Genomic DNA, 20,840 nt, shown 5'->3' with positions numbered 1-20,840 from the left:
ATCGTGTATGGATATTCTGAGTAATTTTGTATGTTCATATTTCTTATAAATGCATAAAAATCCAAAAAATAATAAATCATAAAAATAAGAATCAGTCTAATTATCAAAAATAGATTTATTATCGTAACGTTGTTCAAATACCCCGCGCGTGAAAGAATCTTCCGGCTACGTAACGTATATGGACTCCATCCGGCAGTCTTTCTTTCTTACTCGCACTTGTCTGTCTTTCTCGAGATCGGATTTACTCGGAAAAAGTACGTTCTTTACTGATATACTCGATAGATAGAGTTGGCGATAATATTAGACAAAAGAAATCGCTTCATGTGTTCGATGTCGACGTGTCTGACAGGCGCATGTCTGCACGTATATGAATTTCGATCAGTGGTGAATCCAGTGCAATTAGAATTGTCTTTCCGCGAGTGTAACGGATCAAGCGAAGAACCGAATTGACAAAAAAGTGTCATCACATGGTCATTGCGTACCTTCCCTGAAAAAGATCGGACAGAAATTCTCAATTAAAATCTTCTTCGTTTGAAGACAATTCCTCAGGTAAGTGTTATGTTGCATTCCAACAGGTGGTAGTTACTAATACTTGTATACATTGTATATACGTGCGTGAAGATCATCGATCGAGGAAATGTGTAAAAAAGAAGTTCGTGGAATGTAATAACGGTAGTTTCTCGGCATTGCTTCTTGCTTTTCTTTTATGAAAAATATAGTATATTCTCCTTACTTGTAAGTATATATATATATATCTTTATGAAATAAAAATCAGTTTTCAATAAGATGTATAGTCATTGATATAATTTTAGTTAATTTTCGAAAATGTATATGTACAGTTATTTCTATCATTACTATATGTATTTGTGTACGGATATGTTGTTTTAATTATTAACTCTATTTAATTTTTAATTAAAATTTTTACTTCTAATTATTTATTATTAAATTGATTAAGTTATATATAAAAATGTTTGGAGTTAAATATTCGTTTTGTTATGAGTAATTATGAATTAAATATTTATATTTAATATAATATTTATTTTGTGCATTTTCATAAATCGTGGTCAGAAACTCATTTCCTACATTGATTTCTGTAAAATTAAATAATTTTTTATATATACCAAAGTTCTTATTTTTTTTATAAAACAATATAAATTTATTCTACGGGGAAAAATGAGAAAAAATATTATGAATATTAGAATGGATCAATTTTTTCACATTTTGAAATGCACTGCAATTGTTTGAGCCTCGAATTCGCTAATGTCTGGGGCACTAGATTTTTATTTGTGGAGAATTTTAAAGAATAATGCACAATTTATGCACAATAAAAATTAATACGTATCTGGAATTAACAAAGAATTCGTAATGTACTCAGCGAAAATGGAGGAAATTAATATGTAATGAATTCAATTTTTGCATTTCAATACCTTGAAGTCGAACTAATACAAATATCACTGTATAGGTAGTCTGCATGTATCATTTATCAAACAACTAGTTCGTTGTTATTTCATATTTTTATTATAATTTTTCATTTGATATATGGTAATTTTTTGTTTGTTCTATTAAGATTAACTATATAATTGTTCACTATTCATAACTTTTTATTGATAACGCTATAGTGATTTTACATTGTAAATTAAAAATTGAAAATATAATATATGTTATACATATTATCTTAATACATATATTTTATAATCTGCGATTTTTTTGTATCATCAGTAATTGATAGCGTTATCACATCAGTCAGATACAAATTTCTTAAGAGAGTATTACTTGCTTAAGATATTTAAAAAATACCACAGCTCTTTTCATGCCTCTTTTTACTTTATCAAGAGGATAAAGTATATTTTTGGCATAATCGAAATAAATAATGTGCATTTTTGTTTTTGAGTTACTTCTTATAGTACAATATTATATCATTCTATCTCTTTATATTCATAAAATTTCAATAGATCAAACGATATCAAAATTCCAGTTACTTTAAACTAACTTGTATAGTTAAGAAAAAATATAAATTCACAATATTATAAAATCTGATTTATTCAAATATTATATTAAAGGTTTTGTAATTTATGATGTAATTTTATCGCAAGATTTTTCTGTGAATCGTTTTAATTTTTGTCATTCTCTTTGTGAACAAAATATGTTTTTAATTTTTTTGGTAGGACAGTACAAAAGATTTAGGTGTATGTAGACTTTTATGATTGTATGCATTTCAAATTTACGTGCGTCATGCGTTGTAATAACAAAGTAGATAAAAGGCATAAGCATATATTGAAATGAGTTTCAAAAACTGCTTATAAAACGGTTTTGTGACAGTTGATGTATAGGATGTTCTTGTTTTTGGTAAGCAATATTTACTTACTGTTTTGCCGACTCTGTTTATTCTGTATCAACATGACAAATTAGGTTTTGTACATTAAATTCGTATAATTTTTCGTCCTTGATGTTTTATATATTATAATAAAAATATATTATACACAAACGTTTCTACAAATAATATTATATCATTTTTACTACATAGAAATATATCAATGGGGAATATTTTCGAAAAAAAGAAATTTGATTTCTTAAAATTAAGAGATATTAAGTTAAAATTAAGACTCGATATCACTATCAGTCTTGTAGATATCATTATCAGGTACAACAGTTTTAACACTAATTTTCCATAATTCTTGAAATTTCACAATACAGTATAATAATATTTGTAATATATTCAGTCACGATTAAAAGTATTCGCACTAGCAGACTAGCTTATCTTGTTGCAGAAAATAGTATATTTGTATTTATATTACTGTAAATTATATATTTTATTATGAATTATATAAATAAAATACAATTTCACATATATAAAATGACAACGTAGATTAAAAATAATTAACGGTTATATGCTTTAATGGTATTTCCATTAAATATTTGTTCGTCATAACCATTTGCATGTTTAATATCTCTATTTAAATGTGTTGACATAATTTTGAAACATAAGGAATTGGTACATCAATCATATACAATGACAAATATACATAAATGAATATTTTTCTTTATTATATACAGTGACTCAAAAAAATTGTTTGAACATAAACTATAAGAAACTTTTATAACTATGCATAGCATATACGTCATACGAGGTTTTTGAGGACTTTATTAGCATTGTAATGCAACAACTATAATAAGTGGTAACTTTTAGTGCAAAAATATACGTCGTAAAGAATTTATGTACAGTACAGACTATTATTCTATAAGTAATAGATAATTTTATCTATCAATACAGAAAATTATGACAGATATTTTATAAATTGACAACGATGCATTTCAGGGAATTTGAGCGATTCTCATTCGTAAAGTATGTATAAATTATACGTACAAATATGTCTAATTTTCCTGGAATGCATGTTTGTGTAAATGTGCAAAGTTTTTAAAAATTGTGTAAATTCATTCTATACGTTATTTTATATATATAGTATATTTGCAACAGGATACGAAGTAATATGTTTTTCACAATTGTGTGCTTAGATAAAAATATTATGTTTTTAGAACAATTAAAAAAATTGAAGTCCAATAATATATTATTTTTGAAAACGGTTGTAAATGAAACTTAAAATGACATTGAGAACAATTGTTATTCAGTAAAAAATATTACATTATGGTGTAAAAGTAATATGTAGAATACGTATTAGATAAACGGAATATGTACGTATTAGCAAACAAAAATTTATCTCGGTTAATAATCTAATAATAATATCAAAAACAATTATGATATGAAGTTACAATACGAAAAGAGACAATGCAATTAGGGAATAGCATTATCATGACGTTAATAAGTTTTCTACGAACGTAATTTATCTCACGTAATATGTCGACGCAATTTTTCAGTTAATCTGTGATTTAGGATGATATTCGAAATATGCTTCCAGAGAGTACATTATATATTTATATAAGCATGACGAAACGTAATGAGAAGTTTTTTCACCTTACAATTATCTAGTTCTTGTCTTCAACCACGGTTCATATTGAATAATACAATGCCATTTAAGTGATAGTAAAATCTTGCTACTATCTTATTGATATTAGGTAGTGAGTAACAGTGTGCCATCGAAATTTCTATAGGTGAAATCAAGCAATGAATTAATTAATAATCAATCTCATACAAAAGTTGATTAAAACTTCATAGTTATAGTTTTACAGTGAAAGTAAAAAAAATGAAATCATATATGATATAATCAAATAAAATTATGAAATAAATGTTGTTCAGGAAGCTATATACATTAGTAAAGTGTGTATTAATGTCCAAGCAAATGCTATTTAACACATAAATTATTCAGTTGAAAACGGGCAAAATTGCATATCCACCTATAAAACGCTTATTATATATACTTAACAACTACATCTAGTAATTAACAATCAACAAAATTGTTTAAAATTGCTATAATGATTTTGGAACTTAGAATACTGCTTATCAATTTTTCACTGCAGCCTGAACAGATACTTTCAAATATTTATACAATAGAGCTTCGATATCGAATATATTTCATAACTTAGGAGTTTACAATCTGTTTTGATTCGCGATCTTCTTTTGTAATAACCAAATAATCTTCGATCTCTTCTCCTAAATATAGAATAAAAGCATTGTTAACAAAATATGGCAATCTGGCTCCATTTATTACAGCAACATATTAAAATAAATAAATGCTAAAATTTTCAAAAGAGTTATGATTTCAAGGATTTGAAGAAATAATGTCGAGAAGACATTCTCAATCTTACATTTATACCACACGTATTATGTAAGTATTTCAAAGTCATCCTTTGTCAGATCATAGTCGTAGTTCACTAGTTAAAGAATCTCGATTGAGCAATCTTTGAATGATCTTCACTATGAAGAAGGTCAATGTTCAGTCTTACTAATTCTATCAAAATGTTCACTGTTCAGTCGTTCATAGTTAATCGATTCTAATGTTAGACGACACAAATGACAATCGCTGTTGTAATGACTTGCGTTGCATGCGTATCGTATTTTGTATGCAAACCGGATTAAAGTAACATGTTACGTAGGTCATAAATAATCAACATTATCACAAGTTGATTACGAATTATCTTCTTTATTTGCTTCATCCTTTGATTTCATGTAATGTATAAATCGTTTGACGAATATCATTAAACGCTTGTTTATTGGTATGAATAATAATAAATAATATTAATATAAATGCAGACGATCAAATAATAAGTAACTCGAAAAATAAATTAAGAAAAATTAAGAAAAACATGATAACTCACGTCTAAAAATAGGAAGATGCTAACATAAGTAAATAAAACATCCTATATTCCTTAATCGTGAATAAGGCGAAAGAAAAAGTACATACTTCTCCCTTGGAATACATAATGATCAATGATAAGGATTGAATAAAGTTGAGTTATCACTTAATAATCCAGGAAATTATTCTTATAATTTTAAATAGAGCTTGTTTCATTAATACTGACTACTGAGCGTCATATAATGGAACATCAAACTATATTTGATGTGAAATTTTTACAGTGAAATTTTTACAACTGCAACGATTCAGTTTTCTTGTTACCTTTCACTTTCTCCGGCGAGATAAATTTATGCATGTTGTTCGTTTATGTTGTTGGATTTTTACCGCGTTAATACTTTCGCAAAATACTGGTACCTCAGCTTTCTACTTCGTCACAAAATCGATACAAATGATATCATACATATGATATCATACAAATGATACAGTTTGCAGAATTGAATTAATGATATCAATGAAATTGGAATGGAACAATTCTGCTTTAATCTATTAATTAATTATAAAACACTAAATCAACTATTAATTGATATTTAATAATGCTCTTATTTAGAAGCAGAAAATTAATCACAAAACACAGAACATTTGTTAAGTATCTTATCATGAATTATACAATGTAACAGTATACGTGTAGTCGATGAAGGTTAGTAGATAAATTCGTTTTGTCCTCAGAAACAAATATCAATGTAATTGCATATATTTGATATATAATTAAACTTTTCCTTCTCGGCCAACTGTCTTATCAATGAACATAATATAAAACAATGGTATATTATACATATTACATATTACATTATACATTTATGCATGTACATTATTTTTATATATCGTTGACCCACTGTATCGTTGCTTAACGAGAAAGATTTTTTTATATTCGAAAGTTGTTGTATGATATTTACCAAAGTATATTTCTATTTCGCTAATATCATTTGTCGTTTCCAATCTCAAGGTCGAACATAGTTTTCATACTTATTCTAACTTAAGTAATCTAAAAAAACGCAACCTCATTTTTAAATAACAGTTAAAAAATTATTCAATGATAAGGATCTTATTTTGGAACAATTTCAGAGGGCAGTGGAGCTGTTAGAAATAAAAGTGGGGGAAACGGGGAAAAATCTGCCGTCATGCTGCAAGAGAACGAACTGTCTAGTCTATCGATAACATTTTCACGCGCGTTACGTAAGCGTTTTCAAATGAACTCGATTTAAACCATGCGAGCCTTATGACAAGAAATTTAATTACTATGTGAAGAAAACGACAACAAGAGAACAGCAATCAGTTGCACGAACGTGTTACGATCGAACATTATTAAAGTGTATATAATACGGAAATTTAAGTACATACATACGTATTGTGTCACTGTGTACGAACCCAATATGCTACTTCACGTAGATTCGTGTACAAATACTGTATAGGGTGTTTCAATTGGTAAATGATGTCTTTAACGTATCAGTGCTAATATAACAATGTGATTACTATATGATATTTACATTGATACAACCTAAGACTGATACAACACTGCTCGAAGCAATTATAGATAAGACTGCATATGTAAATATTTGGATATTTGAAGCGATTTAGCGAAAAGATTGGTATTTTTCAATCATTCCAAGATCTCAACATAAAGTTACTTAATTTAAGTGTTCCCGTAAAAGTAATTTTTATCCACCTTAATTATTCTTTTTTTATTTATACTGATCAATATCAACTACTTATTTTTATTAATATCTAGTAACTGTGTATGATTGCCCGAAATAAGATCAAAGGTGAACATTAGAATTAAAATTAATTTAATTAATTTAAAAAATAGACGGAAAAAAATAGAAAAATAGATTAACGTGATTTATTTGAAGTATATTTTGTCATTGCAATAATCTGCGAATGTTTAAATATTTATGCGCATTGGACATGTTCGATAATATATGTATCATATATGTACCATATGATAACAAATAATCCCAATTGCGAGGGACACTCTGTAGATACATATACATCCTACAAACACAAGCTTGGTCGACAATGACTCGCTGATTTTTCGTTTCGTTTTGCTTGTGCATCAGTTCAGCGTGTCTCGAACGTGCTGGTAGTTACGTGTTCGTTGTAGCGCGAGCATGTTGTGTCGTCCCGAAACGGATCGTGCATGATCGTCGCGTTGAGAACTCGCTCTAGTTTAATAACTTCTCCTATTTATCGATACGAGGCATCGCAACGTCTTTTGGAAGCATGGATTTACCGGTAAGCGCATGAACATTGTGTATTTACTATTTTCCTGCTCATTTAGTTAGCATTAATTTGAAATGTTATATCCTGGCAGGCGATTTATTTATGCAAAATTTAATGGCGCAAAGACGGATTAAATGCGTAAATCTGTCATAATCTTTTCATAAATGCAGCAAATCCCTAGATTTTTCTAAAAAAAGAAAAAAAAAAGAATATATATGTATAAACTTGTATAAAAATCCGCAGTGTAGTTATCTCTACAGCTATTTGAATGATCTAAGCTCGCAAACTATCTCTCATGAAATTAACGATTATCTTTTTTTCTATAGCTCGCTTGCATCTGGATGAGTTTTAAAGTTAGAATGAGAAGCATTGAGTGCGCGTGAGATACAGAGAAAACTTCTTTAGTATGCTAAGTGCTAATAGTCTAGATCGAGAATCTATTATCATAAGGATATAACCTAACTTTATTCAGTCGAGTTGAAAAATTTTTTTCAGTTGAATTAAGATTTTACAAACATTTTATTAGGCAAAATAAAAAATGTTATGAATTTGGAAACATCAACCACTGAAAAATTCATTTCGAAATTTTGATAAGCTTCCTTATTTATTGTTATGATAAACACGAATTAATAACGAGAAGTATACATGGCGAGCTTGAGATTATCTTTAAGTTTCCTTGTAGACCTACATTATTTTTATATTTATTTATATTGGAGCTTTCTATTTAAGTAAGTGGACTTAAGGATGGTTGTAATTAGAATATAGGACTATAAAATGAGAAAAATCTTTATATCCACTACATAAGGTCGCAATAACAGAAAGAAGATAAGCAACTATTATTATTATTGCCATTATTATTACTATGTATTATTATTATTAGATCCAACAAGAAGTATATTGCAGTTAAATATTTGCAATATAATTGAAAAGAAATATTTTATGATTTCCTTTTTTAATATTTTATGTTAACTACATTAACTATGTTTCTAATCATCTCACACAACAAACAATTATTTCTAATCATAACAACAAATATTTCTAATCATCTGTTATTTATACTAGCGTATGGTGATTTTCATCAAATGTTTTTACATGCATTTAGTGTTTATTAGTTTTAATAAACAGTATGGAAATACTTTTTTAAGCACTAGCAGATGCTTTTAGAGTCGTTTTTCGTTAACGGCATACATCAACTGATATTTATTACTATTAATTTTATTTTATAAAAAAAAAATTGTAAAACAGTGTTAAAGTTGAAATAAAAAACTTTGCAAAAAATTGAAATAGTTGAAATAGATGATGCTGTGATATGCTCGTTCTTTATATATAACAAGTTAACCATTTTGAAGTTTTCAATTTTTGTATTCGTTTAATTTATGATAATAATAATCCAATTATGATTTTAAATTTGAAACTTTGACTTATATTTAATAACTGATAATAATTTTAGTTATTACGTTTCGACAAGATTATTAATTTTCTTAATTTTCTTTCTTGTGTTGTTAAACTTTATTGCTGTTTTTACGGAATTGATCCTCTGTAAATAAATTAGGATGTCTGTCGCATTTAATTATTAAAAAACTGTAGACAATATTGTTTTAAATTAAAACGTTCTTATGTACTCTTTTATTAACTTAGCATTAAATGGATAATATTTAAAATTGCATGTAAATTAATGAAGTAGTATATTATTTATAACGAAGGAAATATTATACAATGATGTCGTCTTAATTGAAATAAAACATTTTTTTAACCAACAATACAGATTTAACAAGTTAGTACATAATATAGATAATAAAGATAATTCGCTCTTTTTAGAACGTATTAATAAAAAACTTAATATAGGTAATTTCAACTTCTAAATATAGAGATAAAGAAATAATTAAATAAAGAGATTAGTAATGCATGAAGGATAAGATACTCTAATTAAAAATGAATCCTTATCATACTATTTGTTTTTATTGTAGCGTTTAAAATAAATTCAACGAGACGACAAAGTGGAAAAATGTCTGTCTTATTGGTCTATTCTACTATTCTTTAAGGTGAATCACGTAACCTATTGCGTGAGCCAATATCTCGGTAACTGTTCAATTGCAGACTTGCAAATAGCAGCTGAAGGAAGACGATACTTAGAGAAACGACATATTTACACACACACACACACACACACACACACACACACACACACACACACACACCAATTGTCATAAATCTTCTCAGTTCTCTTTTATGCTACGGGAGATTAATTTTTCATATGGTAGTCGAATCGATTTATATAAATAATGTGTAATCTTGATAGCAATTCGTTTCGCAATTTATTTAACTCTTATGGTTATACACCGTTCAACTAAATGTTATGTTGAAAGTACTTACAATTTTATCTACTAAATTAATGAATATTTTTATTTTATTATAGTGAGCTCTTTCGTGACCTGATTAAAGCAATATTACGAGTGAAAGCATTAACTATAATTATTGCTGAGTTAAGCTCTACCATGCTTCCGTATGAGACAGCATATATATGTAATTCCTCATTGGAAACAATATTGAAACTGCACACAACTGATGTCTAAAACTTTCATCTTCCAAATTTTCTTATTGGAGAATGATTGCAATAATATTACAAAAATATTATTTCTCGATACAACTTCTTATCGTTTATTAAATTATCTTAAATAAGATTGACTAGTCAGTTATGATATTCCGATTTCAGCACAAAGGGTACTTGATTCTTCTACTCAAAAAATTGAGCAAATATTTAACAAAAATCAGTATGATTAATTTTACAATCTAAAAGATGTTTATCCAATATAATAGACAATTTCTTTCATGTGACAGCGAATTATCACAGTATTGATCTAAATACAATCATTTATCAGTAAATTATAAACTGAACAAATCTATCACTACCTGATAAAAATCTTTGATATTATTTCTTTTTTTAAGATTGTTTTAGCGATATCAAGGGAAAACAATAAAGTGATCCGAGGTCATTTTCATCTATGCGAATAGAATTTTTAATTGTGTCAAGTGACTGTAATGATACTATTACGTTCGAACGGTTTTGATAGGCAAATTCAGTTGACGAATGTAGTTTTTATTTGCCGAATTGCTATCATGAAGATTGATGAAATTATTATATAACATTTGAGATATGTTGTAATACATAACATAAAATACATAACAAAATAGTTCAGATAGGATAAAATAAAATAATATAAAATGTATAAATAATCTATACAAACTGAAGCGTATAGTTTGGGAATTTTACAACAAATTCAACTTTTCGAAATTATTCCAGATTTTTTAGGATCTTGAATATTAAAAAAAAGTTGGTTTTAAGTGTAGAGTGAGTCACAAGGAAATTTGTATGCATACCATAAATAATTTCCATAAATAAAGATTACTGGGAAAAGACGTGATATAGGAAGAATATATGTTTTATCTATGTACATCATTATTATTGTTCTTATCTTGTATGAGGTCACTTTTAATATAAAAAACAAGTTCCACCTGCATAAAAAGCAGTGGCAAAGACTTTTAACTACAAATCATTTCAATAAATATAATTTCAAATATAAATTATTTTAACAAGAATGTAATTTTTTGTTCAGTGTGTTATCCTATACGCATGTGTATGATACCATTTTTGAAAAATTGGAAAAGAAACATATATGTAGAAATGATTTTAATACCATTCACAGAAGTAATTGAAGATGATAATTTTATTTATTAAAATGATAACGCCCCGGTTCACGCATTGAGACATATCAATTACACAAACTTGTTATTTAAGTTTTATTTTACCTATTTAAAAAGCGTATAGCTTTATAGAAATTTTGTATTTTGTTTCCTGTTAAATTACATTTTAACGTGTGTATGTGTGTGCATGCGTGTAAATGTCACTTCTATTGTAATATGTATCGATATGTATACGCAATCGATATGTATATTTCTCTTTTATTTGTTCTCAAAATGGTATCGTACACACGCTCGTTGTTAGAATGGAATAATTATAAGATTTCACCAAAAAATATAGCGGCTTTATCGACATTTTGGGCATTATAGTTGAGGATGTGGTATTTAAATACGTGGATATAAAAATTAAATTACGTAAATTCATATTTTCTCAAGTACATATCTAATCAACAAGAATTTTTGATATCATACGGCTAACTATATTATGACGTGAAAAGTTCGTAGGTCGAATCAATGAATTTCTGACGCAAACTACGCGAATATATCTGAATACAATACTGAATACAAAAAATATCTTTACTGGGCAAAATTGTTCTGTTGTATTCGTAGAAAGATCTGTTGTAACATATAGATGCTAGGATATCACTAAATATGACGATATAAAGAGTTCATTGCCATTACAACTATGTCAGGAATCTTTTTCAGAAGCCAAACAAGCACTGAAATAGAAATAGAATTGTTAATATTATGTTAAATAATCTTTGTCTTAAATTTTTAATAATGCGGTTCTTTTAATTTGTTGGCTATTATAAATTTTACTATATGCACCATAAAGTATCGTAAACATAAGAGCAACATTGTTACTTTAAAAAAATCATTTTCATTAGATCCACTGATAATATAACTGCTATAATCATATGATAGTCTGATATTGTTATCAGATACATTGATACACAGTTTATTACTACGCTACTTGCGTTCTGTTTGCTGAGTCATTAATATGATACATTTTGGTAAATTTGCATGATCTTTCCCTTGTAAATTTGCTTCAAATTTAAATTGCCATTATTCTCAAGATTTTTCAGTCTTTCTTTCAGTTTGCACGTCTTAAAAGTTTATCTGATAACTGTTTTCACCACTGTCACATTTTATACATAAATTCATTTTATGTGAATAACATTTTGTGTTTATGCGAACAAAACATTCTATTTATTCACGCAAATATACGAAGGGACCAGAAGAGAAACGGGCGATGTCAATTTTGAAGAATTTATCAATAAACGGAAATTTATTTTTCAATATGTAATATCACAATCTCATATTTCCTCACAGATATTATATCAAAATAATTTAACTTTATTCTTCATTTTATTCTACATCATTTTCAACTTGTACATATAATTCTGGCATTAAACTGTACAAAGTGAAAAGTACGTTGTATACCTAAACTTATTATATAACTACTATAAAACTCGAAAAATGTTTATTCAAATTAATGCGATATATCCAGTGGTAAAAAGCATACGCCAGAACGTACAAAAAAACATGAAACTCGAAATTCGTTAAAATTGATATTTCCCCTTTTTTTCGTGGTTCCTTCGTATGTATTATTTATTACCGCGAGACAAATATAATTTATGCAGGTAGTCACGTAGATTGCAGGAAAGATCGATAACTTAGATGTTGAACGATGCCCTCGGTAAAATTATAATTGTCAAATTCCACCAATACGAAAATGCTTACTCATCTCGATAACGACCGCTCACGCATATCATTTTGTTAATCATTCGCTTTAAATCAGTCGTTAGATAAATCAGACTTCGTTAGTTTCATATTTATGCTTTTTCACTCTTAATTAAAAATCTCATATGAGTATATTTTTCATCGCAGGTTATAATATTCAGATATTTGAAAATTTCATGAAATGTTAATTGCCTGATACTGACCACCACGCCGAAATCACATGTTTCTCTCAGGATGCCACGGGACTATTTTTGTTATTGAAAATATATAGTTGCAAAATAATAATAAATTGATGATGTAAGACAACATTCTCCCCGAATGGAGTGGTTATCTTATTGGTGGTCATTGCTGACCACCGTGACGTCTTGGTAATAGTTAATAGCGACATATTATAATAAGGTTTCGTTTATCTCAACAAACCATTCACATTCATTATTTCGTCGTAAGCAAAACGTCCAGAATATATTGTTAAAACGTGTAGAAGATATTAGTAAACAGTATTTGCTTATTCATTTGCTCATATATATATGTATATATATATATATATATATATTATATATTATATATATATATATATTTTATATTTTACGGAATAATTTACGTAAAATATATATAATAGTAAGGCATGTACACACTTAAATTATATGATTATAAAGCAGCATTTACGATTATTTTCTAAGGTGTGTTTATAATAATATTCTTAGATGACACCTCAAATATATAGATGCAAACACAGTGCACCGTTAGATGCAAGATTTGTTCTCATTTTTTTTTATTGCTGTTCTAATAAAAATGTTTAATTGTTTAATGGGGCACTTCTTATTTCAAAGTACCTTCTATTTATCGATTATATTCAAAATGCCCTAACTGTCAATTTTTATACAATTTTTACAATTGTAAGAAGTTCAAGGTCCGCTCCAGTCACCAATGACCTCCGTGGCATCACAGAAGAAACCATGGCTAGTCATATATGACCAATATAGCAGTCAAAGTGTTAAATAGTGTATCATTTTATTTGACTATATGCTATTTTGAAGTAATTACGCAGTGAGTTTCAGTATCTAGGAATAAATAAATCCAAGTCATAAATTTACTACGTGTTGTATATTACTGCAGTCGTTAGCGACAAATGAAACTAGATTATATTTTTAAATTAGATTATATTTTTCTGACTTTAACGCCAATTTATTAAGTGACTCTACGAGTTAAATGAAATTTATTAAACTATGACATTTATTTGGTTTACACAACCTGCAGTCCTATAAATGTTAATTGAGTCGCTCTGAGTTGATTTGAAAATAGGAAAAAAATTCATAAAATAAAATTGAATGTTTTCAAATGACTCATCAAATGATATAGTGAGTTCTTTTTTAAATTAGAATAATGAATTACCATGTACGATATTACTAATCAAAGGGATTCCAAAATATGTAAATTTCAGTTATAGTAAAATATTAGCCACAAAGCTATCATAAAATATGCCAAATATCCATGAATACATATAGAAACATTATCACCTTTCTAGAAGAAATTTGGATTATTTTAATCTGTCTAAAGTTAATAATTCGTTGTATATCTTAAAGAATATTAATTTTTCAGTCAATATTTCAAAATGTATGGATTCCCCCGGAATAATAAAATATCAAATAAAATCTTGATTACTTGTTTAATATTAATAGAGCCAATTAGTTAACTAACTAAATTATGATAATTAATATGACAATTTTTTGTATTGTTTCAGACTGCGGGCGCGCTACAACCAAAGGCAATAAGAATGGCAGGTTCTCCGGTGCTGGAGATGGAGGACAAGACAGAGGTTCTTGAGGAACCACTCTTCAACACCCTCGACATCATACTGCTCACTGCCCTTTTATTGGCTGCACTATGGTGGTTGATGCGCAGAAACAAACAAGAAGAATTCGCGGCCATCTCGAAATCCTATTCCATCCAGTAATAATGAATTATTATTACTAATATCATTAACATATTGATTGACACAGTGAATATCGGTGACTCGCGTTGCTAAATTTTTTCGAATAATTAAAACAAGATAAATATTATGGACTAAACATTTTTGAATAGTGTAAATGATATGTTTTGCATTAATTAAATGTTATGGTATGGTATTAGGTCATCCCATAAGTTCGTTCCGTTTTCGAGCGGTTATATATGTTAAGATTGTTTACATACCTTTCAGTTTCATGAAAAAATGTAATCCCCCTCTCGTTGTACAATTTCTTCCTATTTTTCAAGTGCATTGACCCCTTATCGCCGTATATTTATAAATCGACACATGAAATGTATACACAAAAGTCGGCACGAACTTATGGGATGACCTAATATATTTAAACCTATTACGACTCGCAGAAAAAAATCTATAAAATTCGAATAACACTTAACCATTGTTAATATAATCATATATATAACTATAAGTATGTACAATACTATAAGTGCAGTATGTAATATCTTTCATATAACATGGGAGATACGCCCTGCATTATGCGAATTCCCTGTTATAGAGGAATATCGTAATAAATTTTTTGTTACAGGCCAACTATGTTCCCTGCGGTACAAACATCAGAAAATTCATTCATAAAAAAGTTGAAGGCTTCCGGGAGAAGTTTAGTAGTATTTTACGGTAGTCAAACCGGAACCGGTGAAGAATTTGCCGGTAGACTGGCCAAAGAAGGCATCCGGTATAAAATGAAAGGCATGGTGGCTGATCCTGAAGAATGTGATATGGTACTGATTTATTTGTTAAAACAGAAACACAAACTACTAATCTTAATCTTTGTTTCATTTAAGAAGTAGCATTTTCTTTTGTCAGATTAATTAATTTCAGTAAAAATTATTTATATAGTTAGAACATTAAATTAAATTTCGTAGAAAATTGATTAATTTCATTTATACTTAATATTCAGTTATCTTTATCACACTTAATATTCATTGATATTTTGATTTACGTAATTTAAATTATATCTCAATTCCACTAAATATTTGATTGTCATTAGAATTTATCGACATAAAATTCAAGTATAAAATAAATAAGCCAGTAGTAGAATAGTAGAATTCAAGTATAAATTAAGTAAATCAAAAGAGAAATTACTTTGATGCATCGTTATGTTATTCACTTATTCGTGATCTTAAATAATTGTAATTTATTATAACAGGAAGAGTTAATACACTTGAAAACAATTCCAAACAGTTTAGCAGTATTTTGCTTAGCTACATATGGAGAGGGTGATCCTACGGACAATGCTATGGAATTCGTTGATTGGCTAAAAAATGGAGATGCTGATTTAAATGGATTAAATTATGCTGTAAGTATTTTATATCTAATATTGAAGTTGAAATTATAATTATATGGTTCTAGTATTACATATAGATATGTAATAACATTTAATCTTAAAAATACATTTTTAAAATTATAGTACAATCGTGCAAATGTGTGCATATTTGTAATCATAATTTAAAATAACAAGTAAAATATAGTAAGTTGCAAATGTAAAATATAATTTAAGCCATTTTAAGCAAAAGTAAATTAGAACTTATTTTCGTGTTGTTAGAGGGCGTTGTATATCTTTTCACATGGTTATAGCATTAGATTAGTATAAGGTCAGAGTACTGTTATACTGTTCATTTACATTGAGCATTACATTAAATATTATAATAATCTATGTTACATTATAAATTACATCATCAATTACTTTCTTCTATGATAAAGTTTTCATTTATGTAACAATAATGGAATGTTACATAAGTACTTCATAGCAGTCACGTGTGCAGCTACATAGATAGCATTTATTAACGTGTGATAGTGTTCTTTATTGTGAAAAATAATTGTTTATTGTAATTATTACGGTTATAATAGCAGCAGAATTTTTTAGTAAATTGTAAAACATTCCTCGAAAAACATTCTGACAATGAACGTAAAAAAGTTCGACAAATTCTTCCAAGTGATGATGAAGCATTATAGATGCAACAGCGCTACCCAACGGCGCTTTTCAATGTTAGTTTTAGCGCCAACGTCTGAGGTACATGAACTAATATTTAGAAATTTGTCTACCGATGTTTATATTTTTACAATTAAATTTTGTAAACATATTTTATTAAAATTTTTCATATATTTATTCATGTCTCATTATAATAAAATTTTAAAATATTTTATATAACACATACGTAATATATATACAATATTTCTATGATAAGTATTCAAATATTTTCGTCGATTACTGCATACAGTATAAAAAGTATATATTCATTTATTATTTATCATTCTTTTCGCTTTATTTTGCAGGTATTTGGTCTTGGAAATAAAACATATGAACATTACAATGAGGTAGCTATATATGTCGATCGTAGATTAGAGCAACTTGGTGCTACACGCGTCTTCGAACTTGGTTTGGGAGATGACGATGCCAAGTAAGTTTATAGAGATACCAAAAACAGTTTCATATCTCAAATGGTAAAGTTACTTGTATAAATTTATACAAGATAACCTCAAAATAAAATATATAAAATTATATATATATACAATAAATATATGTATATACATACAATAAATAATAATATATAAAATAAATAATTATAGTATAGAAGATGATTTCATCACATGGAAGGACAAGTTTTGGCCAACAGTTTGTGACTTCTTTGGAATTGAAGGTACGGGTGAAGATGTTAGCATTAGGCAATACAAGCTAACTGAACACGTTGACATACCACCTGAACGCATTTACACTGGTGAAATAGCTCGTCTTCACTCATTTAAGAATCAAAGAGCGTATGTTTAATTTATCTCTTTGTAAATATATCGAGATCATAAAAATATTTATCTAACTTAATTTAATTTCTACAGACCTTTCGATGCAAAGAATCCTTATTTAGCTCCAGTACACGAAAACCGTGAACTTCATGGTCCAACTTCAGAAAGATCATGTAGGCATATAGAATTTTACATAGAGGGATCAAAAATGCGATATGAAGCTGGTGATCATTTAGCAGTATACCCTGTAAATAATGCAGAACTAGTAAATAAAATTGGAGAAAAGTGTGGTGTACATCTAGACACAGTGTTCACTCTTACGAATACAGATGGTAAATTAGAAATCAGCTAAATATGAATTTAATTAATATTAGCGTCTTTATAATGTGAATTTTTTTACATATTACAGAGGAATCTACAAAGAAGCATCCATTCCCTTGTCCATGTTCTTACAGAACTGCTTTGACACATTACTTAGATATTACTAGTAATCCGCGCACCCACGTTCTTAAGGAATTAGCGGAATATTGCACTGATCCAAACGACAAAGAAAAATTAAAATTAATGGCGTTAACCAGCGCAGAAGGCAAAGCTGCATATCAGCAATGGGTAGTTCAAGAAAATAGAAATATTGTACATATCTTGGAAGACATTCCTAGTTTAAAGCCTGCCTTAGATCATCTTTGTGAACTTTTACCAAGATTGCAATGTCGATATTATTCGATTTCCTCTTCTCCCAAGGTATGTTGGAATTATTTTGCAGTAAGTTACTGCGTAAACTTGAATTTGAATTTGATATGAACATTGAGTAATATAAGCAATATTACATAACATTAAATATTTAAACATAGTAAAATAATAAGATTGTATAATTTATATAAAAAGTACAGTTCTTAATTTTTTGTTCTCTATTGTTACAATTAAATAAGACTTTTTAAGGAGTTCTAAAACAATTTCTTGATTATTTTTCAGCTATACACAACATCAGTCCATATTACTGCAGTTGTAGTGGAATATAAAACACCTACAGGTAGAGTTAACAAAGGTGTGACAACTAGTTGGTTAAAGGAAAAGCATCCTTCAGATCCACCATGTTATGTTCCTATTTTTGTGCGAAAATCTCAGTTTCGTTTACCAACCCGACCGTCGATTCCAATAATCATGGTTGGTCCAGGTACTGGTATAGCACCATTCAGAGCATTTATACAAGAACGTGATTTTGCCAGAAAGGAAGGTAAATACAATACAAAAAAAAGTTAATTCTATATTTATCTGTATTTCTTTAAATAAATCGTAAATTAAATAAATGTATCATTTTTAATCTTTTAGGAAAAGAAGTTGGAGATACTATTTTATATTTTGGATGTAGAAAAAAAGATGAAGATTTTCTTTACAGAAAAGAACTTGAGGAGTACGTAAAGAGTGGTACTCTAATCTTACATACTGCATTTAGTAGAGAGCAGGCTCAAAAAATATATGTTACACACTTATTGGAAAAGAATAAAGAAGAATTGTGGAGAGTTATCGGTGAACAAAATGGGCATATCTATGTGTGTGGGTTAGTATAAAATCATATTAACAAAAATATGTGCAACATATATATGTAGACATATTTTTTTAATTGTGTAGTAATTCGTGATATATTTGTGAAATATATGTATATATTTGTATTTTAGAGATGCAAAAAATATGGCACGTGATGTACACAATATTTTATTAAAAGTTGTAATGGAAAAAGGAAAAATGTCAGAATCAGATGCTGCAAATTACATCAAGAAAATGGACTCACAGAAACGTTACTCGAGTGATGTATGGAGTTGAATGAGGGTATTTAATTTATGTCACGAATATTTATAACTTAAATTGTTAAAATTTTTTTAAATATGCCTTTATGAGAAAGGTTAACGATAATCATCTTCGTGGAATTGTACGATATACATATAATCGCTTAAAGTACTAATTGATAATTGTATACATCAACAAAATCATACAAGCACTAATTGTATTTATTACACATAAGTAGTTAACGTATTTGTATAAAAGGATCTATTCTATATCACAATGTTAAATAATTGCAACGTTAACATTTTTCTGGGACTCGTTAAGAGTGCAATAACAAATTTAAAATATAATTTTACATTTAACGTGCGTAATATACCTGTATAATACTACAAAGTAATAAATATTGGTATACAAGAGACACGAGATGATAAACTAAATTATTTTATTATGTAATATTAATAATGTAATAATGATATATACAAAGTGAAATATTCACCAAATGTTACAATATTTTTATTAAAAAGAAAAAGGAATTATTAAAGCAGCTATTGCAATTAAAAATACATAGCCTTTATACTTTTGAGATATTGTACAAAAAAGTTATATATATAAATATATTTTTCCTATATTGGAATGGAAGTGATAATAAATATATGCCATTTTAAAAAATTCATCATTTTATATTTCCTAAAAATAAGCTATTGCTACATATCTGCCTTATTTATTATTATGTGAAAAAACTTCTTAGAACGAAATAACAGTATTTCAAAGTAATCACCATTTTTTTAAATAGAATTTTATATTTATTTTTCGATATCCTTGTAGAACACGAAAGAACAAATTCAATGATCACATTATTTAATCCCTTATTGCTTAATGCCTTAATAATTATATTGTTTCCATCATTCAATGTTAAGATATTTGCTACTGAAGTGTACATGTGCAATATTTAATCATGTTCAATTGATAGGTGGCAAAATTAAAAAATCCAAATTATTCGGTTGCTAGGCACAATTTTTCAATTTTAAAAGGCTCAAATGAGAGTTTTAGGACAGGAAGAGAAAGAATTAATGAATTAATATAATAATAATTAATTAGAGTAAGGAATTAATAAAGATTAGTTTCATATGAATATTCTCTCCCCGGTTTTTTAGTTAGTTATAAGCAAGTTTTAAAAATCGTTCAATCCATGGACAACAAAATATTATATAACGTAATACAAGATAACGTTATATACTACAACGTAATACTATATAACGTAATACATTACATCGTAATACATTATAACGTAATTCTATATAAAGTAATACATTATAATGTAATACAAT

General features: G+C 27.7%; 1 protein-coding gene across 3 annotated transcripts; it reads left to right on the top strand.

The window, feature by feature from the left end:
* Positions 1–271: 271 nt before the first annotated feature.
* Positions 272–19,930, top strand: LOC126925891 (NADPH--cytochrome P450 reductase). 3 transcript variants are annotated; one of them, XM_050741876.1, is made up of 11 exons: positions 272–549; positions 14,710–14,918; positions 15,518–15,710; positions 16,139–16,288; positions 17,266–17,390; positions 17,560–17,748; positions 17,824–18,062; positions 18,140–18,471; positions 18,703–18,964; positions 19,060–19,288; positions 19,407–19,930. In XM_050741876.1, the coding sequence occupies exons 2-11, from the start codon at positions 14,743–14,745 to the stop codon at positions 19,549–19,551; spliced, it is 2,040 nt and encodes a 679-aa protein (XP_050597833.1). In that variant the 5' UTR covers positions 272–549; positions 14,710–14,742; the 3' UTR covers positions 19,552–19,930. The 3 variants fall into 3 exon arrangements, with proteins under 3 accessions (XP_050597833.1, XP_050597832.1, XP_050597834.1); XM_050741875.1 differs by lacking the exon at positions 272–549 and adding an exon at positions 7,370–7,538; XM_050741877.1 differs by lacking the exons at positions 272–549; positions 14,710–14,918; positions 15,518–15,710; positions 16,139–16,288 and adding an exon at positions 16,851–17,002.
* Positions 19,931–20,840: the final 910 nt, after the last annotated feature.

Source organism: Bombus affinis, chromosome 16 (assembly GCF_024516045.1).
Source record: "Bombus affinis isolate iyBomAffi1 chromosome 16, iyBomAffi1.2, whole genome shotgun sequence".
In the NCBI taxonomy this organism is placed as follows: Eukaryota; Metazoa; Arthropoda; class Insecta; order Hymenoptera; family Apidae; genus Bombus; species Bombus affinis.
This window is presented reverse-complemented; position numbering and strand designations above follow the sequence as displayed.